The 19,888-nt window shown below is 37.2% G+C and overlaps 1 protein-coding gene across 1 annotated transcript in view; it reads right to left on the reverse strand.

Moving 5' to 3' along the window:
- Window positions 1-19,888, reverse strand: part of DNAH5 (dynein axonemal heavy chain 5) — a 373,821-nt gene that overhangs the window by 197,709 nt on the left and 156,224 nt on the right. Inside the window, exons 22-30 of the mRNA XM_064375875.1 lie at window positions 19,133-19,266; window positions 14,022-14,223; window positions 13,224-13,459; window positions 10,219-10,437; window positions 8,660-8,722; window positions 8,107-8,345; window positions 7,129-7,369; window positions 5,287-5,486; window positions 2,273-2,426 (exon numbers count right to left, since the gene is read on the reverse strand). Coding sequence (XP_064231945.1) covers window positions 2,273-2,426; window positions 5,287-5,486; window positions 7,129-7,369; window positions 8,107-8,345; window positions 8,660-8,722; window positions 10,219-10,437; window positions 13,224-13,459; window positions 14,022-14,223; window positions 19,133-19,266 — 1,688 coding nt within the window. The remainder of the gene's footprint in view (window positions 1-2,272; window positions 2,427-5,286; window positions 5,487-7,128; window positions 7,370-8,106; window positions 8,346-8,659; window positions 8,723-10,218; window positions 10,438-13,223; window positions 13,460-14,021; window positions 14,224-19,132; window positions 19,267-19,888) is intronic.

Consider the following 19,888-nt stretch of genomic DNA (forward strand, 5'->3'; position numbering starts at 1 on the left):
ACAAAGGGAGGCATCACACTACCTGACTCAAACTATACTACAAAGTGACAGTAACCAAAACAGCATGGTACTGATACCTAAACAGAGATATAGACCAATGGAACAGAGCAGAGCCCGCAGAAATAACATCACACATCTACAACCAACTGAGACCATTGACAAGCCAGACAAAAACAAGCAATAGGGAAATAACTCCCTATTTAATAAATGATGTTGGGAAAACTGGCTAGCCATGTGCAGAAAGCCTTCTTTATATCTTGTACAAAAATTAACTCAATATGGATTAAAGATTTAAACATAAGACCCAAAACCATAAAAACACTAGAAGAAAACCTAGGCAATACCATTCAGGACATAGGCATGGGCAAAGACTTCATGACTAAAACACCAAAAGCAATTGCAACAAAAGCCAAAATCAACAAATGGGATCTAATTAAACTAAAGAGCTTCTGCACAGCAAAAGAAACTATCACCAGAGTGAACAGACAACCTACAGAATGGGAGAAAATTTTTGCAATCTATCCTTCTGACAAAGGGCTAATATCCAGAATCTACAAGGAACTTAAACAAATTTACAAGAAAAAAATAACCCCATCAAAAAGTAGGCAAAGGATATGAACAAACACTTCTCAAAAGAAGACATTTATGTGGCCAACAAACATATGAAAAAAAGCTCATTATCACTGGTCATTAGAGAAATGCAAATCAAAACCACAAAGAAATACCATCTCACACCAGTTAGAATGGTGATCAATAAAAAGTCAGGAAACAACAGATGCTGGAGAGGATGTGGAGAAATAGGAATGCTTTTGCAGTGTTCTTGGGAGTGTTAATGAGTTCAACCACTGTGGAAGACAGTGTGGTGATTCCTCAAGGATCTAGAACTAGAAATACCATTTGACCCAGCAATCCCATTACTGGGCATATACCCAAAGGATTATAAATCATCCTATTATATAGAAACATGCATACATATGTTTATTGAAGCACTATACATAACAGCAAAGACTTGGAACCAACCCAAATGCCCATCAATGTTAAACTGGATAAAGAAAATGTGGCACACATACACCATGGAATACTATGCAACCATAAAAAAGAAGGAGTTCATGTCCTTTGCAGAGACATGGATGAAGCTGGAACAGAAAATCAAACACCACATGTTCTCACTCATAAGTGAGAGCTGAACAATGAGAACATATAGACACCAGGAGGGGAACATCACACACAGGGGTCTGTCAGTGGGTGGGGGTCAAGAGAAGTGATAGCATTAGGAGAATACCTAATGTAGATGATGGGTTGATGGGTGCAGCAAACCACCATCACTATGTCACATGTATACCTATGTCACAAACCTGCACGTACTGCACATGTATCCCAGACCTTAAAGTATAATTTTAAAAAATCCAAACCTACTATTTATAATCTTAAGAAAAGAAGAAAAAAAGCATGCACAAATACAAATCAAAAATAAAGTAAAATTTTAGTGACTGAATAAATTTCACTATTGCCTCCAAAATAAATGGTCTGCAGTCTATAATTTGATCTGTCTTTTGTAATCAAACTGAAAACTAACCAAATAGAAACCTATGCAATGAAAACATTTAACATAATCACACTTTTAAAACTGAAATATGTTGTTAAAATGTTATAGTCTTGCATACAGCTTACGGTAATTGAATAAGAATCCTTGAGAACTGGTTAAAGTGTTCATTTAAAAATCTCAAAATATACTCCATATATACCTAGTAAGATGATTACAATTTGATGAGAAATACATACTCGACATCTTAAAAAGTTCTTTTTGTTTTGGAGATTTTTTTCTGCACATTTCTACCCCTCAATTTTACAGTACAGATATAATTGGGTACACTGTATAGTATGCATTACTTTAAAATGTCAGCAGTAGAAGAACAAATTAGCCTACCATTGTCAAGATAACTGCACTATAATTCTACACTGTTCCAAATTCTACCTTGAAATTATCTAAAGAAGCAGATCAATTACGCGACCACTGATTCTTTGTTTTTTTAACCCTCTATTTCCTATCAAACCTCCACAGTTTTGCAGCATTCTTACTCTGATTGTCACCACTTTCCTTTCTACAATTCCTCATTCCCTTTGAAGAATAACACCATTAACAGTAACAACAAAAAGATTGAGGGGAGTAGTTCAATAGAAGTTAAATATTATGGCATTATTTAAAGGAATATTCATTCTTAGATCTTTCCCTGAAAAAAATCTGATGAAATCATAAAGTAGATTATGAAACCTTGGGCAGCTGCTTGGCAATGTCTCCTCCCACAAAAACGGCTTCTAAGTAAATCCACAGGTTTTGCACCGTCATCCAGCGCTCAATGATGTCTGTCGAGTTGGAAAGGTACTGCACCCACTTTTGAATCTGAGCCTTGAATGGCATATTGTACCTAAAATAAGAAATAGGTTCAGGATTTGGTTTTGGTTTTTGTCATGCTGTTGTTTTAAAGCTAAAGAGGTTTTTATATCCTCTTTCTTTATAACCTTAACTATGTTTTTTTAAATGATGGCTTTTAAAATCATGCAACCAAGTGATTAGTTCATCCCTATCTATTGTGCATTGTTAAGTCTAGCTTTTTCCCTTTTGATCCAGAGCTTAGAGAAGGGTGGGAGATTTACAATCTAGAGAGTAGCTCAGGCATCAGACTTGATTCCACCAAGCTTCCAGGGTAATACATTTATCCTCAGTACTGCTATGGCTATGACAATAATATTCACTCTACTTAGCTTCTGTGGCCTATTTCATGGGGTCTCTGGTTTTTCATATAATATGGAGCCATTATAGAACCATCGGGGGGACCAGACAACTAATGCATTATTCAAATATGATAGCATCTGGACTCTCTCCTTAGCTTCCCCTTTTCTGAGTCTCTTTCGAACTTCCCACGCACTTGTGTCCAACCCACTTATGTTTGATGTACATGTGTACATGTGTGAAAGGTTACTGCCTCTTCCATAGTTAATCTGTCTTCCCCTTTTCCTCTTTGAGACGGACTGCCTTCCGGTGGCCTCCCAATGTCCTTTTCTCTTTCTTCCCTTCAATGTGGGCTCATAATTACCCAACTAAATTACTGAATTTCCCGGTTTCCCGTTGCAGTAATGTGCAGTCACAAGGCTAAGTTCCACATCAACAGTGCTTCATCTTAGCTGAACACTGGAATCATCTCACCAACATTAAACATGACTGTTGCCTGCCTGCATCCTACCTACGGAGACTGAGTCAATGGGTCTGGGAAGTGGCCCTGGCATTGGGATTTTTTTAAGTTCTTTCAGCTGCAAAGATTGAGAACCACTCTTCTACATGAAATGTGAGTAGTGGCATTGGATGTAATGGATAGTATGGGAAATAAGGTCACACCTCGGAAAGACTGAGTGCGCCAGACCAAGCTTGGGTCCCTGATGATGTGGTGAAGCCCCCATTCCAACCTGAACCATCTACCTTAGGACTTCTTTTACATGTGAGCAATATAAACATCAGTGTTATATTAGCCATTTTGTATGTGGTGTTTCTGTTACTTACAGACAGACTTAATCTTAAATGATTGTACAGCCTATCTTTATGTCTCTTCTTTTTCTTATCCCTTCATAGATCTCTCTAGCCCTACATAATATGGACTTGAAGTTGTATTATTGCATAAGAGTTTAATTTCCATATTCTTAATTGCTAACCAAATTCTTTTAATATTCCACACATCTTTCTGAGTATTTGTATGCTCTTCACTGGAATATAGGTCCACAGAAACAGAGATCTTTCCCTTATGTGCTATTCTGTCCACCACACCTAGACGAGTACATTGCACAGTAAGGGTTCAATAAATATATATTGAAAAAACATTCCTCTCATAACTCTATCTGTATATTAGATGCCATTGATGAGAAAGGTTTCCCCACCCCAACCAGATAATTTTTACTTAATTTATATGTGTGTCTATTCTATCTCTCTAGGGTATATTATCGTCCATCTATACTTTATTCTGGTTTGGTATGAATAGTAGTCAAGTTCATTAAAACTCACTAAATTTTGAGAAGTCCAAACTCAAGATTACTAATGGTCTAACTTCATATCCCCATCTTACTTTGGTGTAAGAAGTAAGTTAAAATAAGGGAAATTTTCATTGAGATAGCATGAAGTACACAGTATTTCCAACATTAAAAGTATTGATACACATATATACAGGGAATCAAGTGGTATTTTAAAGCTAGAATAGAACAACAAATTTATATCTCAATGGTATCTACATTCTGCACAATTACCATATATTTGAGAAGATTCTGGGGAACAAAAACATTATTTCAAAAAGAGCAAATAGAAGCAATGAAACAAGGAAATGTAAGTTCATGACTGTACAGTGTGCATGTCCAAAATGTGAGGGGTGGCACTATGCATTATATACGTGTAACAAAAGTTCACATGTGGCCGGGTGCAGTGGCTCACACCCATAATCCCAGCACTTTGGGAGGCAGAGGTGGGTGAATCACCTGAGACCAGGAGTTTGAGACCAGCCTGGTCAACATGGTGAAACCCTGTCTCACCTAAAAATACAAAAATTAGCCAAGCATGGTGGCGGTCGCCTGTAATCCCAGCTACTCTGGAGGCTGAGGCAAGAGAATCACTTGAACCCAGAAGACTGAGGTTGCAGTGAGCCAAGATCGCGTCATTGCACTCCAGCTTGGGCGACAGAGAGAGACTCTGTCTCAAAAAAAGAAAAAAGTTCACACGTACCCCATAAATTTGTACAAATATAAAAAATAAAGTACGTAAACAACTAAGAGTTTCTAGTCCACAGATGGTGGCAAAAAAAGGCTTTTTGAATAGAATGATTATTCTGGAATTCAGAATAATGTTCCTCCTGGACTCTAGAGCCTGTAGAGCTGTCAGCTGTGCAGTGAGGCTTGTCAGCAGCAAAGCTGAAATGTTCCCAAGATCTGAGTGGTTAATTGTCCAGCGGATGGTCTAGGATACATCTCACAAACAGAGGATAATGAAATAAAACCAGTGTTACACATGCTGAAACATGTGCCAGAGGCCAAAATGAAAACAAGAATAATTGGAATATAATCTATTGATTATTAATATATAAGTGGGTGCTGATGTTTTGGACATAAAAATTAATTAATTTAATTTAATCAAGTATTTTCAACATTGAATAGATTGTATGAAGGGTATTATTGTAATGCACTTTTTATTAATTTGAAATGTTTGCTATTATGGTTCTCAAATCTAAGGAAAAAGACGGATGGTTTTCCCACCTGTTGCTCAGTAGGGAACCCAGCAACATCAAACTGTCCTCCATGTTGGCGATGATTTCCGAGGTATTGTCTCCTCGCAAGAGGAGCTCTCCACGGGTTTTAAAGCTGCCAAAGGTGAACATTTTGTTGTCCCATTCATTAATCACTTGCTTCAGCTTTTGCTCAATGTCTCTCTCTTTCACTGCACTGATACAGATGTCCTATCAAAATGGCAAGTTCTCATGTTATTGCATGAAAGTCACACACCCTTCCTTAATAGTCTAGTTGAAAGACCCTATCTTCACTGTTTGCTTTATACATATATATATAAACTTTTATATTTCCAGACCCAAAATGCAATATTATAAATAGAATGTGCACATACAGATACTGATGCAGTAAGAGAGATGGAGATAAAGATATCATTGAATAACAGAACTTTAATTTTAAAAATTTCCCAGCAAACTTGTCCAGAAAGAAAGATAACAGAAAATACATGCAAATCACTTTTAAATTTTGAAACTTTAATCACTGATTCAAAATTCAGTGTATTTCTGATTTACCTCTAAAGTCAAATGAATGCAGCATGTGAACGAACACAGGTAGCAAACCCTGATTTCTCCCATGGCTCTGGTCACTTTCCCAGTCTCCTCTGCAGCCTCACCCTTCTTCTAGGCCATTAGTCAAGCCCTTCCTTTACCCTCATTTCTTCCCACACTATGTTCCCCCTCTAGGTGAGCTCATTTACACTCATGAATTCAATCACTTTCATATCTCCAGACAAGACCCACATCCATTTGCCTACTGAACTTCCCTGCTGTGATGTTTCAAGGAAACCCCAAACACAATCTGTGAAATATCAGACTCATGTCCCTGATCAAGCTCATGATCTTTGCATCTTGTCACCCAATCTGATTCCCTTCATCTCAGTGGTCAGCACCTTCATCCATTGATGTCTCACAGCAAGAAATCTAGAATTCATCTTTAACCCTCCACTTCTTTCTCCTACTATGATCCCTTTATCACCAAATTCTCCTCAAATATCCCTTGATCCTTTCTCTCCCCTCCAGCTTTACTACTTCCCTTCCCATCTAACAAGCCATCATTTCTTGCCTGAGCTACCCTTAGAAACTCTGTTGGTTTTTCCATCATTCCCCCCTTGTCCTCCTTCAATTCTTTCTCCAAAGATCTCTATCAGAGTGATGCTTATAAACAGTCAACCTAACCATGTCAGCCCCTGCTGAAAACACATCTCCAAGCTGGTGCCCACTGCTCAATAACATCCTGTAAGCCCACCCCACCTCCCTGGCCTCAGCTGTTCCTCTCTGCCTGGCCTCCACACCCCAGCCACACAGGCCTTCTTCTGGTTCCTCAAACACACTTCAGATGCTCCATGCATAACGCGGGCCATATGCCTGGAACGGCCTTCTTTGCACTTTCCAAGCTCCTCACCCCAACCACACAACAACACTCCCTTCGCTCAGCCAGTCCTGTGCCTGCGTCCCAGCCCTCCCTAGCTTTATCACCCCCAGGTGAGCCAAACTCATCTATCATAGGCTTTCACAGAACATCATACATTGTATTCAATGGCATTTGCCATAGCTTATAACTATGCCTTTATTCGTATAATTATTTAATGATATGTGAATGCAGGATTGCATTGTTAATTCTGATGCAGAACCTGTCCCACCTTTGGCGCAATAAACATTTGTTGAAGGAACTAATGGCTGAATGCCAGGAGAAGAGTTTCAATTGTCTGAGTATAGTTTACTGATCCAATATTCTATAATATACAAATGTTATCAAATAAATCCCATGAGACCTTTTAATCTTCCACCACATCATGCTCTCTGTCAACTGTACCTCTATTTCCTCTTTGTATTTCAGCAGAGGTGCCTCCATGATATTTCTTAACTTAAAGCTTTCATTCCCCACATCCAGGCTGTGCCCGGTGAGGGTGGTTATCCTTTCCCAGTGGCGCTTCATCATGGCTTTACTGGCCATGTATTCCAGCAGTGGGCAACACTCGCTGAAATCATCAATGATCTTCTTCAGGTCCAAAAAAGCCTGCCAGTCCTTCAAAGCCCGGGGCAGCTTCCGACACCTGTGAAGGGAAACCAACATGAAAGGCCATTGAAACATGATCACAGACATCTCTGGACCAAGATGGTCTGCTAGCATTTCTATCAAAAATAGTGTCTTTGAATACCTATCCTATTTTAAAATCCCATGACTTGCAGGCTATCTGTTAATATAATATACAGATGACTTACATATTACAGAAAATTGTCTTCTCCATTAGAAAAGATTTTTTCCAATCCTTCACAACTATTACCTAGTTAGAGGCATTATTTTGGAGTATAGAGGTGCTGTTCAAGTTAATTCAATTCTACAAACATGTACTGAGAACTTACTAAGCACAAAGCACGGCATAGTGTATCAGGCTGTCAAGTGAAATATACAACAAATAGCTCTCCCTTTTCTTTGGTTTCAGCAGCTACAACAATATAGAAAAATCATGGGCTCCTGCTTTTGTTCCAGATGATAATCTAACATAAACTTCAAATGTTTCATAAGTATAATATAAATAAAAATTGGCTCCCACCAAGCTGCAGAAAAACCCCTAACATGATTCATCCATGTTTAAAGAATGTGCTTGTCTCATTGTCTACACACAGGAGTAATTAACAAATAGCAGTTAACAGGAGTGATGTCAATGGACAACAATGCAGCAAGATGTGCTTTTGAAATAGCTGGGGTGAAAACAGAACTTGGCTGCCTGTCAAAGAAGAAAGCATTTGAAGTTTAATCGCTGGGCATGCTAAACATTTAATTTCTTACCTGTTCTGGAATTCTAAGAGTTCACTGTTGATTTTTTCAATATTCACCTCTGACCAAAGAATATCATAGTAACTATTTACAGTCTCTATGACACTGTTGTACAGAGTGTATATTTTCTGTAGAAGATTTAGTTGCTTCTTTATTTCAAGAAGCTGCGGATACTGTGTAACCGGCAGGCCTAAAAGCTCCTCTCCTCCAGTATATGTGATGTATTTCCGATAGATATTATCAAATTGATTCTAATAAAAACACAAGTGAAAACTCGTCAAAATGATTTATACATGAACAAACATGCAAATGAAAATATAAGATTGGCAAACAAGTAAGCCAGTGATGTATGATCTCTGGGCACATGTAAATAGGAATACTAAGTAGGCATAATTAATTCATAGAAACCACTTCTAATTGTAATCCTACAAAATCTTATTTTTAATGCAAGTACATACATTATTCCACGATAGGGCTCTATATCTTAAAAAGAAGAAAATATACATGTGTTTAAAACACAACAAGATTTTATTGTTTAGAAAGTCATAGAAACTAAAAAGATTACCTGAAACATGATAAGCCTGTCACTGGCTTCCTGGGGCTTCAAGCCACTAGCCATTGGACCATTCTGAACAAAAAGTTAAAAAAATATATAGAACAAATTGTTTGCATGTAAATTTCATGAACTCAGAATATTTAAATATTAAAATTAGATTTCATGCATGATAAGAAACTTAGTTTTTATTTATTAGAAAAAAAGGTCCTCACAAAGATTCATTTGGAAGTATTTTTCCAGTCTAAAAAAGCCAAATTAATACCAGAACTTCCTTTTGTCAAGAAACTTTTAAGGATAAAAATATGCATTACTCATTTCTTAGGTAACACAGGCAAAGAGGAGTCAATGGCTATTCTATAAGAAGCACATATAAAGCCTCCTTCTGAACTAAATGCTAATATCATATAACTCATAGATTTTTATCATTCTAACACCCACTTGTAAGGTGGCCTATAATCTTAACATTCCGGTCAGATTTTCCTACATTAGAAAACCCTGAATATGTGGATTTCTGTGCTTCTTCATTCATGGAGTTGGTACATGGACCCAATCTTTTAACATTATTAATTTTGTGGTTTATTGTGCTACTAGTTAATAGGTACAAATTTTACCCTAAACTCTATATATTTCCCTTCTTCTGCACATTATATTTGCCTGGAGAAGAGTCTCATTACACAGCATATTCACATTAGAAGATTCAGTACCTAAACATATATGGGTAATTAAAATATGGACTCCATGGAGGCAGGGCTCCATCTGTCTTACCCACTGCTGTGTAGTCAGAACCAAGGACAGCACCCAGCACTTGCTGTGCTCTGTATTTGTGGAACCAAGGAATGCCGTGGAAAGGAGGAGTTATATATTATAACTATATGTGAATCGTACTTTTCTACACAAATTTAGAATGCTACCAAACAACTTTAGTAATAGACCAAATTATACAGTGTTAACACTTTTAAGTTAGCACTTTTAAATTTATCATTTTCTGTTGAAATTATCCTGTGTGAACCCTGATCTGGTTAGGCTTTGTGTCCCCACCCAAATCTCATCTTGAATTGTAATCCCCATAATCCCCAAGTCTCAAGGGAGAAACTAGGTAGAGGCAACTGAATCATTAAAGCAGTTTCCCCTATGCTGGTCTCTGGATAGTGAGTGAGTTCTCATGGGATCTGATGGTTTCATAAGGGGCTCTTCACCCTTTGCTCAGCACTTCTTCCTGCCGCCTTGTGAAGAAGGTGCCTTGCTTTCTCTTCACCTTCTGCCATGATTGCAAGTTTCCCAAGGCCTCCCCAGCCATACTGAACTGTGAGTCAATTAAACCTCTCTCCTTTATAAATTACCCAGTCTCAAGCAGTTCTTTATAGCAGTGTCAAAACAGACTAATACAAACTCTAAGGGGAAAGGACTGTGAAAAGAAAATGTTTTTCTCTCATGAAAATAAAAATCCCATTCCTTGGGAATTCCTGGGACATTTCATAGAATTTTACCCATAATTTTTAGACAACTACATTTTGCATGCTCTATTCACTAATCCCCAAAAATGCATACAGAGAAAGCCAGAGACATACCAAATCATAGTCCAGATAAAACTGGTGACAGTCTTGGAGGAATACCTCCACAGCACTAGTAAGCTCTTTCTTAAAACTGGGCTGCAGTGAGACTACTTCATTCTGGACTTCACCAGCACGTGCCAGCAGCTTCTCCCAAGCATAGTGCAGTGTATCAACTTTGTCCATCTCTTCCTTTGCTATCAGAAGTCCATATCTGTTAAGCAGGGCATAAGATTCCTATTAGAAAAAAAGAGAAAAAACTTAGTTTTGGCCAGTCAGATGCATAAATCTACATAAAGTCATGTATTAAATGATAATAATAGAAAATACCAGCATAATAGTGAAACTACCTAACAGTTCTAGTTATTCTACTTTAAATTTTTAAGACGTTAACTGAGCAACTGAGCCATTCAGGTTCAGTTTCCTCATCTATAAAATGAGAAAATCTTTTGGCTACTTCACAGGATCTTTGAGAGTATTGAAAATATCATTTTAAATGCATTTTGAAAACCATAAACCATTAGACAAATAAAAGATATTTTTACTTAGGCCCCCAAATTGTATTTGATGACAACACAATTATATCAAGTAAATGAAAAACATAAAATAATTTAACTTCTAATATTAGAATAACAAAATAAATCAGGGTTTTTACTCTGTCTCATTTCACTTGATTGTAAGAGGTTCCAATAGTAAGACACAAAAGAGTGTTCTTGAATCAGAGCCTGGGCCAAGTCATTCCCTTCAGCATATAAGATCCTGGACAGCTTTCTTCGCTAAAAGATTAAAATGAGGCTAAGGTTGGTTTTGATAAGAATTTTCTCTAATATCCTTCGTCTCTTCTCCCACCATTACTCCTCCCCAAAGAGGTGGAATGAGTGCCTGATTGTTGATTTTGGGGAAAAAAATTGTTGATTTGAGCAAGGATAGCCCAGTGCCTTTCTCTCTCTTCCCTCTCTCTCCATGGAGGCATGTCTGTGGTCTGCACCTCAGTGCCATGAACTGATCAGGGTAACACAAAGACCTACAGCTTTCCAAAACTGCCTCTGATGGATAAGGAAGTATCATAATCCTGGGATTTAGTATTCACTAGCTTATAATGTGTGTCTGTGTGTGTCTGTGTGTGTGTGTGTGTGTGTGTGTGTTTGGGGATAGGGAAGGGAGGAAAATAACTGAAGTAATACACTCAATTATGTCTTCCAAATAACTTCCATCAGGCATAAAGGTGATGTTTTGATCTTGTCTACTTGATTCTACTTTTGTTCTTAATGCCCAGGTGGGAGAAAACAGGATTGTCAGTTACTGTACCTCCTCTTCAGACTTGAGGATCTCCCCAGATCCTGCACAAAGAAAGGTCTCTTTGCCTCGATGTTTCAAGCCAAGGAAAACAGGATGGACCATGTGATCCTCCTGGCCCAACATAGCAGAAGTGAAAATGTATAGTGGTCTGTACCATTTTCATGGTAATGTGAAAAATTTTCAAAATTCAAACAGGGATGCAGAAAATGGGAGACTAGAGTCTAATCTGGCCCATCAGAGTATAAGTCCACACATTCCAATGATGGTGTGATGAAAAGATGACGCTTTTACAACTGGAGTTTTTTTAATGCTACAATTATACTAGTCTCATTTTAAAATAAAAAATATAGTGAGCCACTTCTGATAAGACATTTTCATCTTGAGGTTAACACTGACCCCACAGTGCCTCCACGGCTGAGAAGTGCTTTTCCTTAATGTCTCCACTCTTGGGTCTTTGTCGACAATCATGAGTGGCAAATAAGATTTAAAGACATGCACCAACAATTCTGATTATGAGAAGTTATTAATGATATTAATAATTCACACTCTTATTTATAATGATAATATAAGTGTTATAAGATGAATTAAAAAATGAAATTCAAAATTGCACACACATATACAGACATGAAAAGAAGCTGGAAAGAAATATACCAACATCTTGGTACAAACTTGATTGATAAGATTATGGTAATTTTGAAATTTTATTTTATACATTTGTTTTGTGTTTTCTAATTTTTCTACAATGCTATTTTTTAATTAGGGGAAAAAGTAGTGTTTTTTTTTTTTTTTTAAAGAAAAAAAGGCTATTGGTAAGACTGATTTTGTTGGTGGCTTAACATGAGATTTCTAAGGAGACTCCTTAGAAAGAGATGATGTTTACTCAAGTGAATCTATTCAAGGGTGCCCGCTTGTAAAGAAATCAACTGCCTTTTTTTTGCCATTGCTTAAATTATACTATGTATGTTGATAATATTATAATTGATAAGTCAATAAAAGCAGACTTCACTGCAAAAAAAGACATTTTCATCTGGAAAAGATAGTATGATATGGTATACAAATAAAAGTGAAGTGCAACACTGATCAAAGTCCATACCTTCTTTGACCCTGTTTCCTTGCGTGATGAGTAGCAGCCATAGTAAGGATGAAATGAGTTAACGCATATATGAACACTGTTAGTTCCCCATCCAGGTCCTGATTACCAGCTGCTGTTCCCATCCCCGACTACTGAGAGAGCTGGCTTTAAGAACTGCAGCTGTCCCCTTCTCTGGAAGATTTTCCTCAGCTGAATGCAAGCCTTCTCATGGGGAGGTTATGGCCCATTTTCCACTGACTTAGGAGTACAAAGGGTAGTCTCCTTTGCATGAAGGAGGGCCCAACTCAATTGATGGTGTAGGGCTCCCGTGGGATCAGGCTGAAGTTAGTCCATAGCTGATTGGCTTCTCATCCTTATCCTTTCCTGATTCCCTCACTCCCCTTCTCTACTGAGCACTCATCAATAAATCATTCACGCAAAAATCTTTATCTCAGAATCTGCTCTGAAGGAACTTGTCATACGTGAAGGAGAGAAGGCACCCCATAGGGCTTTGGTATCATCAACAATATTGAAATTATTGTCTTGGTTTAGCAACCATTTAGTAAATTCACTCCAGACCCAGTCAATATTTCAGCTAATAGCATCCAACATGTAGAAATATTTCTATAATGAACAAATGATCATTAGTCACCTCGATAGGTCCTACTTGAAAGTCAATGGAGATTTGCTGCTCCCTTATTTCTTTCAGTGCTGCCATTGCAATCCGAATATCATCTAGGTCCTTAATTGGACGATTTAGTTTCTTATTGAATTCTTCAATAAGCATAAAAATGTTTTCCATCTCACTCCGGTATTTTTTGTTACAGTGGCGTCCAATGACAACCATCCAGGCCTTTGTCTCAGCAGTCAGGGAAAACTTTAAGTCAGCTGTAAAAACCCAAATGTCTACAGTTCAATTTTAAAAACATGAACCGGTATGAAAAGTCAAAGTGTCACTGTTCTCCAACAGTAAATACTCTGCAGCTTATAGCCTTCTAAGCCATAAAAAATTGAACTGGAAAAAAATCATAATTTTTCCTAGTGATTATATATTCGTTCATTTTATAAAGTTTGTTTTTACAACAATCCAATACACATTTCAAAATGGTTTTTTTAAAAAGCACATATCAGAACCTCTGGGATAAGCCTCAATTGTTTGTTATTGTTATTTGTCAAATAAAGGGTAAATTTTAATTCAGAATATAACAGACATCTCCTTTCTCTGACCTAACCTTTATTTTCAAGGTTTAGCAGCAAAGTGTTCAAAATAATCCAGAATCAATAATTATGCAGCAGGAAATTTTTTAAAAATCTACAAACTGATCTCAAATCTCAAGGCCCATAAAGTCAATCTTTAAGACAGGTAGAATTCTCTGGAATACTAATCTAGGTAAAAAGACAAAACAATACTGTCTAATTTACATGGCTATATGAAAGAAAATAAACCAACCTGTGTACAGAGCAATGGAACCTACACAGATATATTCAGGCTCAGCATTAATTTCCTGCTCTAGGTTTTGGAAATAGAGAATCTGAGACTCAAATTCAGAAAGCAAGGGGCTCTGCGTAATAAATGTCTTAATGGCTTCTTCTTTCTCCTTTTGCCAAATGTGATTGTAGCGTTTGAAGCAATTCGTGGATGTAATAACCTCCTGGATGAAAACAACAACAGATTTGTTAAGAAGGAAGAATCTGAAATGGCACAATGCTATAAGTGAATATTTGCCAACTGCTGGTGGTTTCTATGTATTTATTAAAATGTTTAGTGAACCATGTGATTATCTGGAAATGCCAAAGGACTGGGACTATATACAATAGTGTGGACAGTAGCCCAGGGCTAGTAACAGTTTCACTGTTATCCCTAACCAAAAGGGAGTGGAGAAAAGGGAGAGGAGCAGTTTCTAGAAACTGGAAGAGAATCCTTGAAGATCCTGTGTACAGGGGCCTCTTGACTGGAGCTGGACCTTAGGTCAAAAACCACAGCTTAAGGTCACACTATTAGCCTCTTGGATTTACGGGGAGGATACTATGGAAAATATACTCCGAGGTTATTCCTTTCTTTCCCCCTGCCCCTCAGATCTCCACCAAGAGTCTTCATTGACTGAACCCAATGCAAGCCTCAGTGGGAATCTACTGACATGTTGCCTAAGGTCAGACAGGTGGAGGTAATGGAGATTAGATCTTAGGGGCATGAAGGACAAACAGAACATAGCCAGCATCACTCTGCTGAGAGATTGCCTGGAATCACATAAAATGTATAAATTCATATAACAAGAATTGACATTGGAATAATACTACATCTTACCAACAAGGAACGTAGTGCATGTTTCCATATCTTGTCACCTTTTTTAAAACTTCCTTGTTAAAGAAGGGTAATCTTCATAGAGACCCCAGATACTTCTTATTACACACGTTTTTAGGTATTTTTCAATGATGTTGTCATTGTAAACAAGATCTTTCCACTATTGTTACAATTGGCTATGAATGGCATATACATTTTTAAAATGTATTTTTAAATGAACAGTCTAGTTTGCTACCAGGTATGCATTTGTAAAGATAAAATGACTCTCTGGCAATTGGTAAATAGGGGATTGTGTTGATATAATGCAGCGGCCATGTTTTCAAACACTATTTTTCCAGCAAAACAAATGTACTGCTTTGTACCAGCTAAAACAGCAAGCCACAGGGGAGTACAGTCTGGTGCGCCACGCCCCCTCCATCACTTCTTCCATTTGGACTGATTTGGTTACCACTTGTCTTAAGAATGTTCTTTGCATATTGATCTCACTCATAAGTTAGTACTAAAATAAATGTATTTACATGGACATAGAGAGCAAAATGATAGAAAACAGACTCAGAAGAGTCAGATTTCTCATCAACCTCAGAAGGGAGGGTGATGCGAAATTGGCAAATAGGTACAATGTACATTATTTGGGTGATGGATACCCTAAAATCCCAGACTTGGCCATTATGTAATCTATGCATGTAACACAATTGCACATGTATCCCATAAATTTATACAAATAAAAATAGATAAAAAATAAATGCCAATCAAAGCAGAAAGAACAACAAAAAAAAGAATGATTTTTGCAGAGTTTGGCCTGACTTCCGTATAGTTTATCTTTGCTTCTATACCTCTGCAACCTCAACTGTTCCTTTTCCCACTTCTGCCAAGCTTCTTTCATCTTTTATAGTAAAGTTCTATAATTACTATAGTATTATTAAATGTGTGACTATTTTACTATGATTGCTACTGTTAATATTTTACTATGATTATTACTGCTTTGTTACTAATTTGGATTTTGTGTGTCTGCCTCAATCTTATTTTTCTCATAATCCCTATTATTTAATATTAAATATGCAACTTCACAAAACAGGATGTTTTCAGGAACACATTTATTGTATTCTACGAAAAATTCATATAATTATCTTTCCATTGATAACTAATTTAACTCGTTAGGCCACAATTTCTTTTTCAGATTAGTCTCTTGGATTTACTTGGTAGATAATTATATCATCTACAAATAATTAAAATTTTGTCTCTTATTTATTTATTTATTGCAGAGACAAGATCTCACTATGTCACCCAGGCTGGTCTCAAATTCCTGGCTTCTAATGATCCTCTCATCTCAGCCTCCCAAAGTGCTGAGATTACAAACGTGATCCATGGCACCTGGCCAAAAAATGTGTCTCTTCATTTCTAATTCCTTTGTGAATCAAGTTTTTCCACTGGTTTATATTATAATTTCAGAGTTATATCTGCATGAAAAACAAATTTAGCTGACACAGAATACAAATGCAATTATTTGAAATAATTGAGCATTACAAGATTCTAAATGGCCTGATTATTTTAAGTAAATTGCACCAATCTGCACCAAACCAAGAAGTAGTTCCACACTCCCCACACACAGCTAAAATGTCCCTCAGAGCCTCAGGTTTAATGGATGTTGATACTTCCCATCCATTAAAATGCAGACTGTTAAACCTATCACTGCCTGTCCCAGCCACAAATGATTCATTTGTATGAGCTGAAGTGTTGACATGCATACCAAGAATGCATTGCAACAGCATACAGACATATCCATATATGTATGATGGTTTGAATGAGTTACAGATTATTGAAGATTCCCAGAAATGGGTAGGAGTTCCAGAATTCTGAGCTTTCTCAATATCCAAGAGCTTATAATATTAAGAATATACCTTAACTAAATGCATTGGAGGCTATTCTTTTATATTAAAGTGTCTGTCTTTATTAAATTGGAACTTTTTCACATGGAGGTAACCTAGACCTCAAAAGGAAAATGACCTCAATAGGAAAATTGGATGAAATACATATGTAGAGTTGTTCTGATTTTCTTACCAAGGTGATTTTGATTGTTTGGTCCAGCTCATCATTTCTTTTCTTCTTTTTCTTTTTCTTTTTTGAGACAGAGTCTAACTCAGGCTAGAGTGCAGTGGCACCTCAGCTCACTGTAACCTCCGCCTCCTGGGTTCTGGCTATTCCTGTGCCTCAGTCTCATGAGTAGCTGGGATTACAGACATGTGCCACCTTGCCTGAAAAATTTTTGTGTTTTTAGTAGAGACAGAGTTTCACCATGTTGGCCAGGCTGGTCTCAAACTCCTGGCCTCACGTTATCCATCCACCGTGGCCTCTCAGAGTGCTGGGATTACAGGCATGGGCAGCCACAACCAGCCTCTTTTCAAGTCAGGTTGTGTTATAATTTGATGGCCAACCTATGGGTGTGCTAAAAGCAGGTTGGGTTTACATTCTAATTCAATTAGCTATAGCAACAGAAAAGGGGTAGAGATCAATAGGATTTTCTGTGGTTGAAGCAGAATCATTCAGATAGGTCCATGGCTGTGGAGGGCTGGCTATAACTAGTACTATGACTAAGTGTACATATATTCTCCCAGAAACAATTTGGCTATCCTATAAATCTGGAATATGTTCTTCAAGTTGTTATAAATGCCAACCTTTTTTACTATTTTAAGGCAGACTAATGTCTGAACATTTCCTTCATATAAGGTAAAAGCAAGGAATAAAAGTGACACAGAGGCCAGGTGCGGTGGCTCACGCCTGCAATCCCAGCACTTTGGGAGGCCAAGGCAGGCAGATCACCTGAGGTCAGGAGTTCAAGGCCAGCCTGACCAACATGGTAAAACCCTGTCTCTACTAAAAATATAAAATCAGCCGGGCGTGGTGGTGCATGCCTGTAATTCCAGCTACTCAGGAGGCTGAGACATGAGAATCGCTTGAACCTGGGTGGCGAAGGTTGCAATGAGCCGAGATCGTGCTATTGCACTCCAGCCTGGGCAACAAGAGTAAAACTCCTTCTCAAAAAAAAAAAAAAAAAAAAGTGACAGAGAGATAAGTATTTTATTGCCAGCACTGTATGTTAATTTTAACTATGATTTCTTACTCTTAGATTTTCATAATAGTGGTTGATCATGCTAGAGAAACTAGTGGACCTTACTGCTGATTTATTTTATTTTATTTTATTTTCTAGGAACACTGAGACACTCGAAAATATTTCTGAATGTTTATTGTTATCATGGAATATGATTTAGTATAGAGCCTAATAATCTAAGTACTAGATAAATATTTGCTGAGTTATATGTATGCTGTCCTAGGGGAAAATTAAATACAAGACCTTCAATATATTAAGAAAGGAAAATTGAAAGTGCATAAATGCAAAAGATTTCCAGTTCCCTGGAACACATTAAAACTAAACTTAGGATTTCCTCACGTTACAGCAATGGTAGCCTTTCAGAGTGCTTTCAAACTAACATAACTCATTGTATCAAAACTAATAGAAAAAATGTATCTACTGAGCAACCACTATTCCTTGAACACAGGGAAACATTATTAAAGAGTTAACAAGTCTTACTGGCCATGTGAATTAGAAGATTTAAAAAAAAAAAAAAAAAAGATGACTTCAAGATTTTATATGTTTTTGTCTGAAAATGATTTGCATAACAAAAAAGGGGAAGTTGAGAGGAGCTTATGCTGAAGGGAAAAATTACCTTGACTCTACATTCATGTCCAGTACAGTACAAGTTCGTATTGATAGTACTAATCTCTTCTTTATTCTCAGTTTCATCTAATTTCCATGTGGCAGTATAAATAAATTTTTCTCTGCTATTTTACAACATTTGCCTGACTATTCAAATATGACAAAATGACTACAAACCTTATTCTATTTCAAATATGTTAGTATCACTGGTTCTTTGAAGGTGAATTATAACAACAGTCTGACTCATGGTTTGGAACATATTCGATTTTTTTTAAGTTAGATTCATTTGTATTAAAAGAAGATGTTAAAGGCATTAAACAAAACACAATATGAGAGTAGGAATAATTTTATTTCACCTTGCAATCTAGAATGAAAGATCTTCAGTTAGACAAACATTTGCTGAGCACATACAAGATGCCACTAGCTGCTCCCTGAAAGCACAGTGGGTGAGACCCAGGCTGCGGACAGGACAACCTTGTGATGTTCACCTTCACACAGGTGCCTGTTGTGAAGCAAAAGACCCTGCTGCCAGACCCTCTTGACATACCTTTTTGGTGGAGTTGATAATTGTGCTAAGCACAGAAACTAATTTTACAATGTCTTTGTTTTCAGAAACATTCTTATAATAGTTCCTGGTTTGCACAGGAATGGGTAAATTTATAGATGCTATCTCCAAGGTATCTAAAAGGAAAAAAAGAAGAGAAAAGTGTACATTACTAGCACAAGAATGTACTTTTAAAAGATGAGGATATTTCTGTAATAGGAAAACAAGGACTTCTGAAAATCTTCTCCTTTATAAAAACAATGAAAATCATGGAAAGAGTTTTCAATGTCAACTTTTCAGGACTCTGTAAATTAATCAAAGCTTGCAATAATCCAAAAAGTGTTTATTCAAGAACAATGCTGAATCTTGGTAACAACAGCAAGTTTTGTGGTGTTTTAACTTTGCTCTAGTCTCATTGCCCCTCTCTGGCTATGGGGTAGCCCAGCAGCCTTGCAACCATTATAGCTGAAGGAAAAAAAATCCACCAGTAACTTAGCAGTCCCTGGAAGGGCCAGCCTGGGCTTGGAGCTCCTTAGGGAGCTCCACAGAATTCTCACTCTTTGAGCTGTCTGGGAGCTCCCTGGAAAAGCCTTGTTCAAATAGTTTATTTTTATTTGACCTGACTCAGAACTCCCTGAGGGGGAAAAAAAAAAAAAAAAAAAAAAAAAAGGTCCTATCCCCATGGCATTTGTCAAAAGACTATCAGCAAAAATTGCTTAACTTCACAGCTGCCTGAAGCAAAAGATACTAGTTGAGGCA

This window comes from Aotus nancymaae, unplaced genomic scaffold (genome assembly GCF_030222135.1).
Source record: "Aotus nancymaae isolate 86718 unplaced genomic scaffold, 86718_ANA_hifiasm-v0.15.2.pri h1tg000014l, whole genome shotgun sequence".
Classification (NCBI taxonomy): Eukaryota; Metazoa; Chordata; class Mammalia; order Primates; family Aotidae; genus Aotus; species Aotus nancymaae.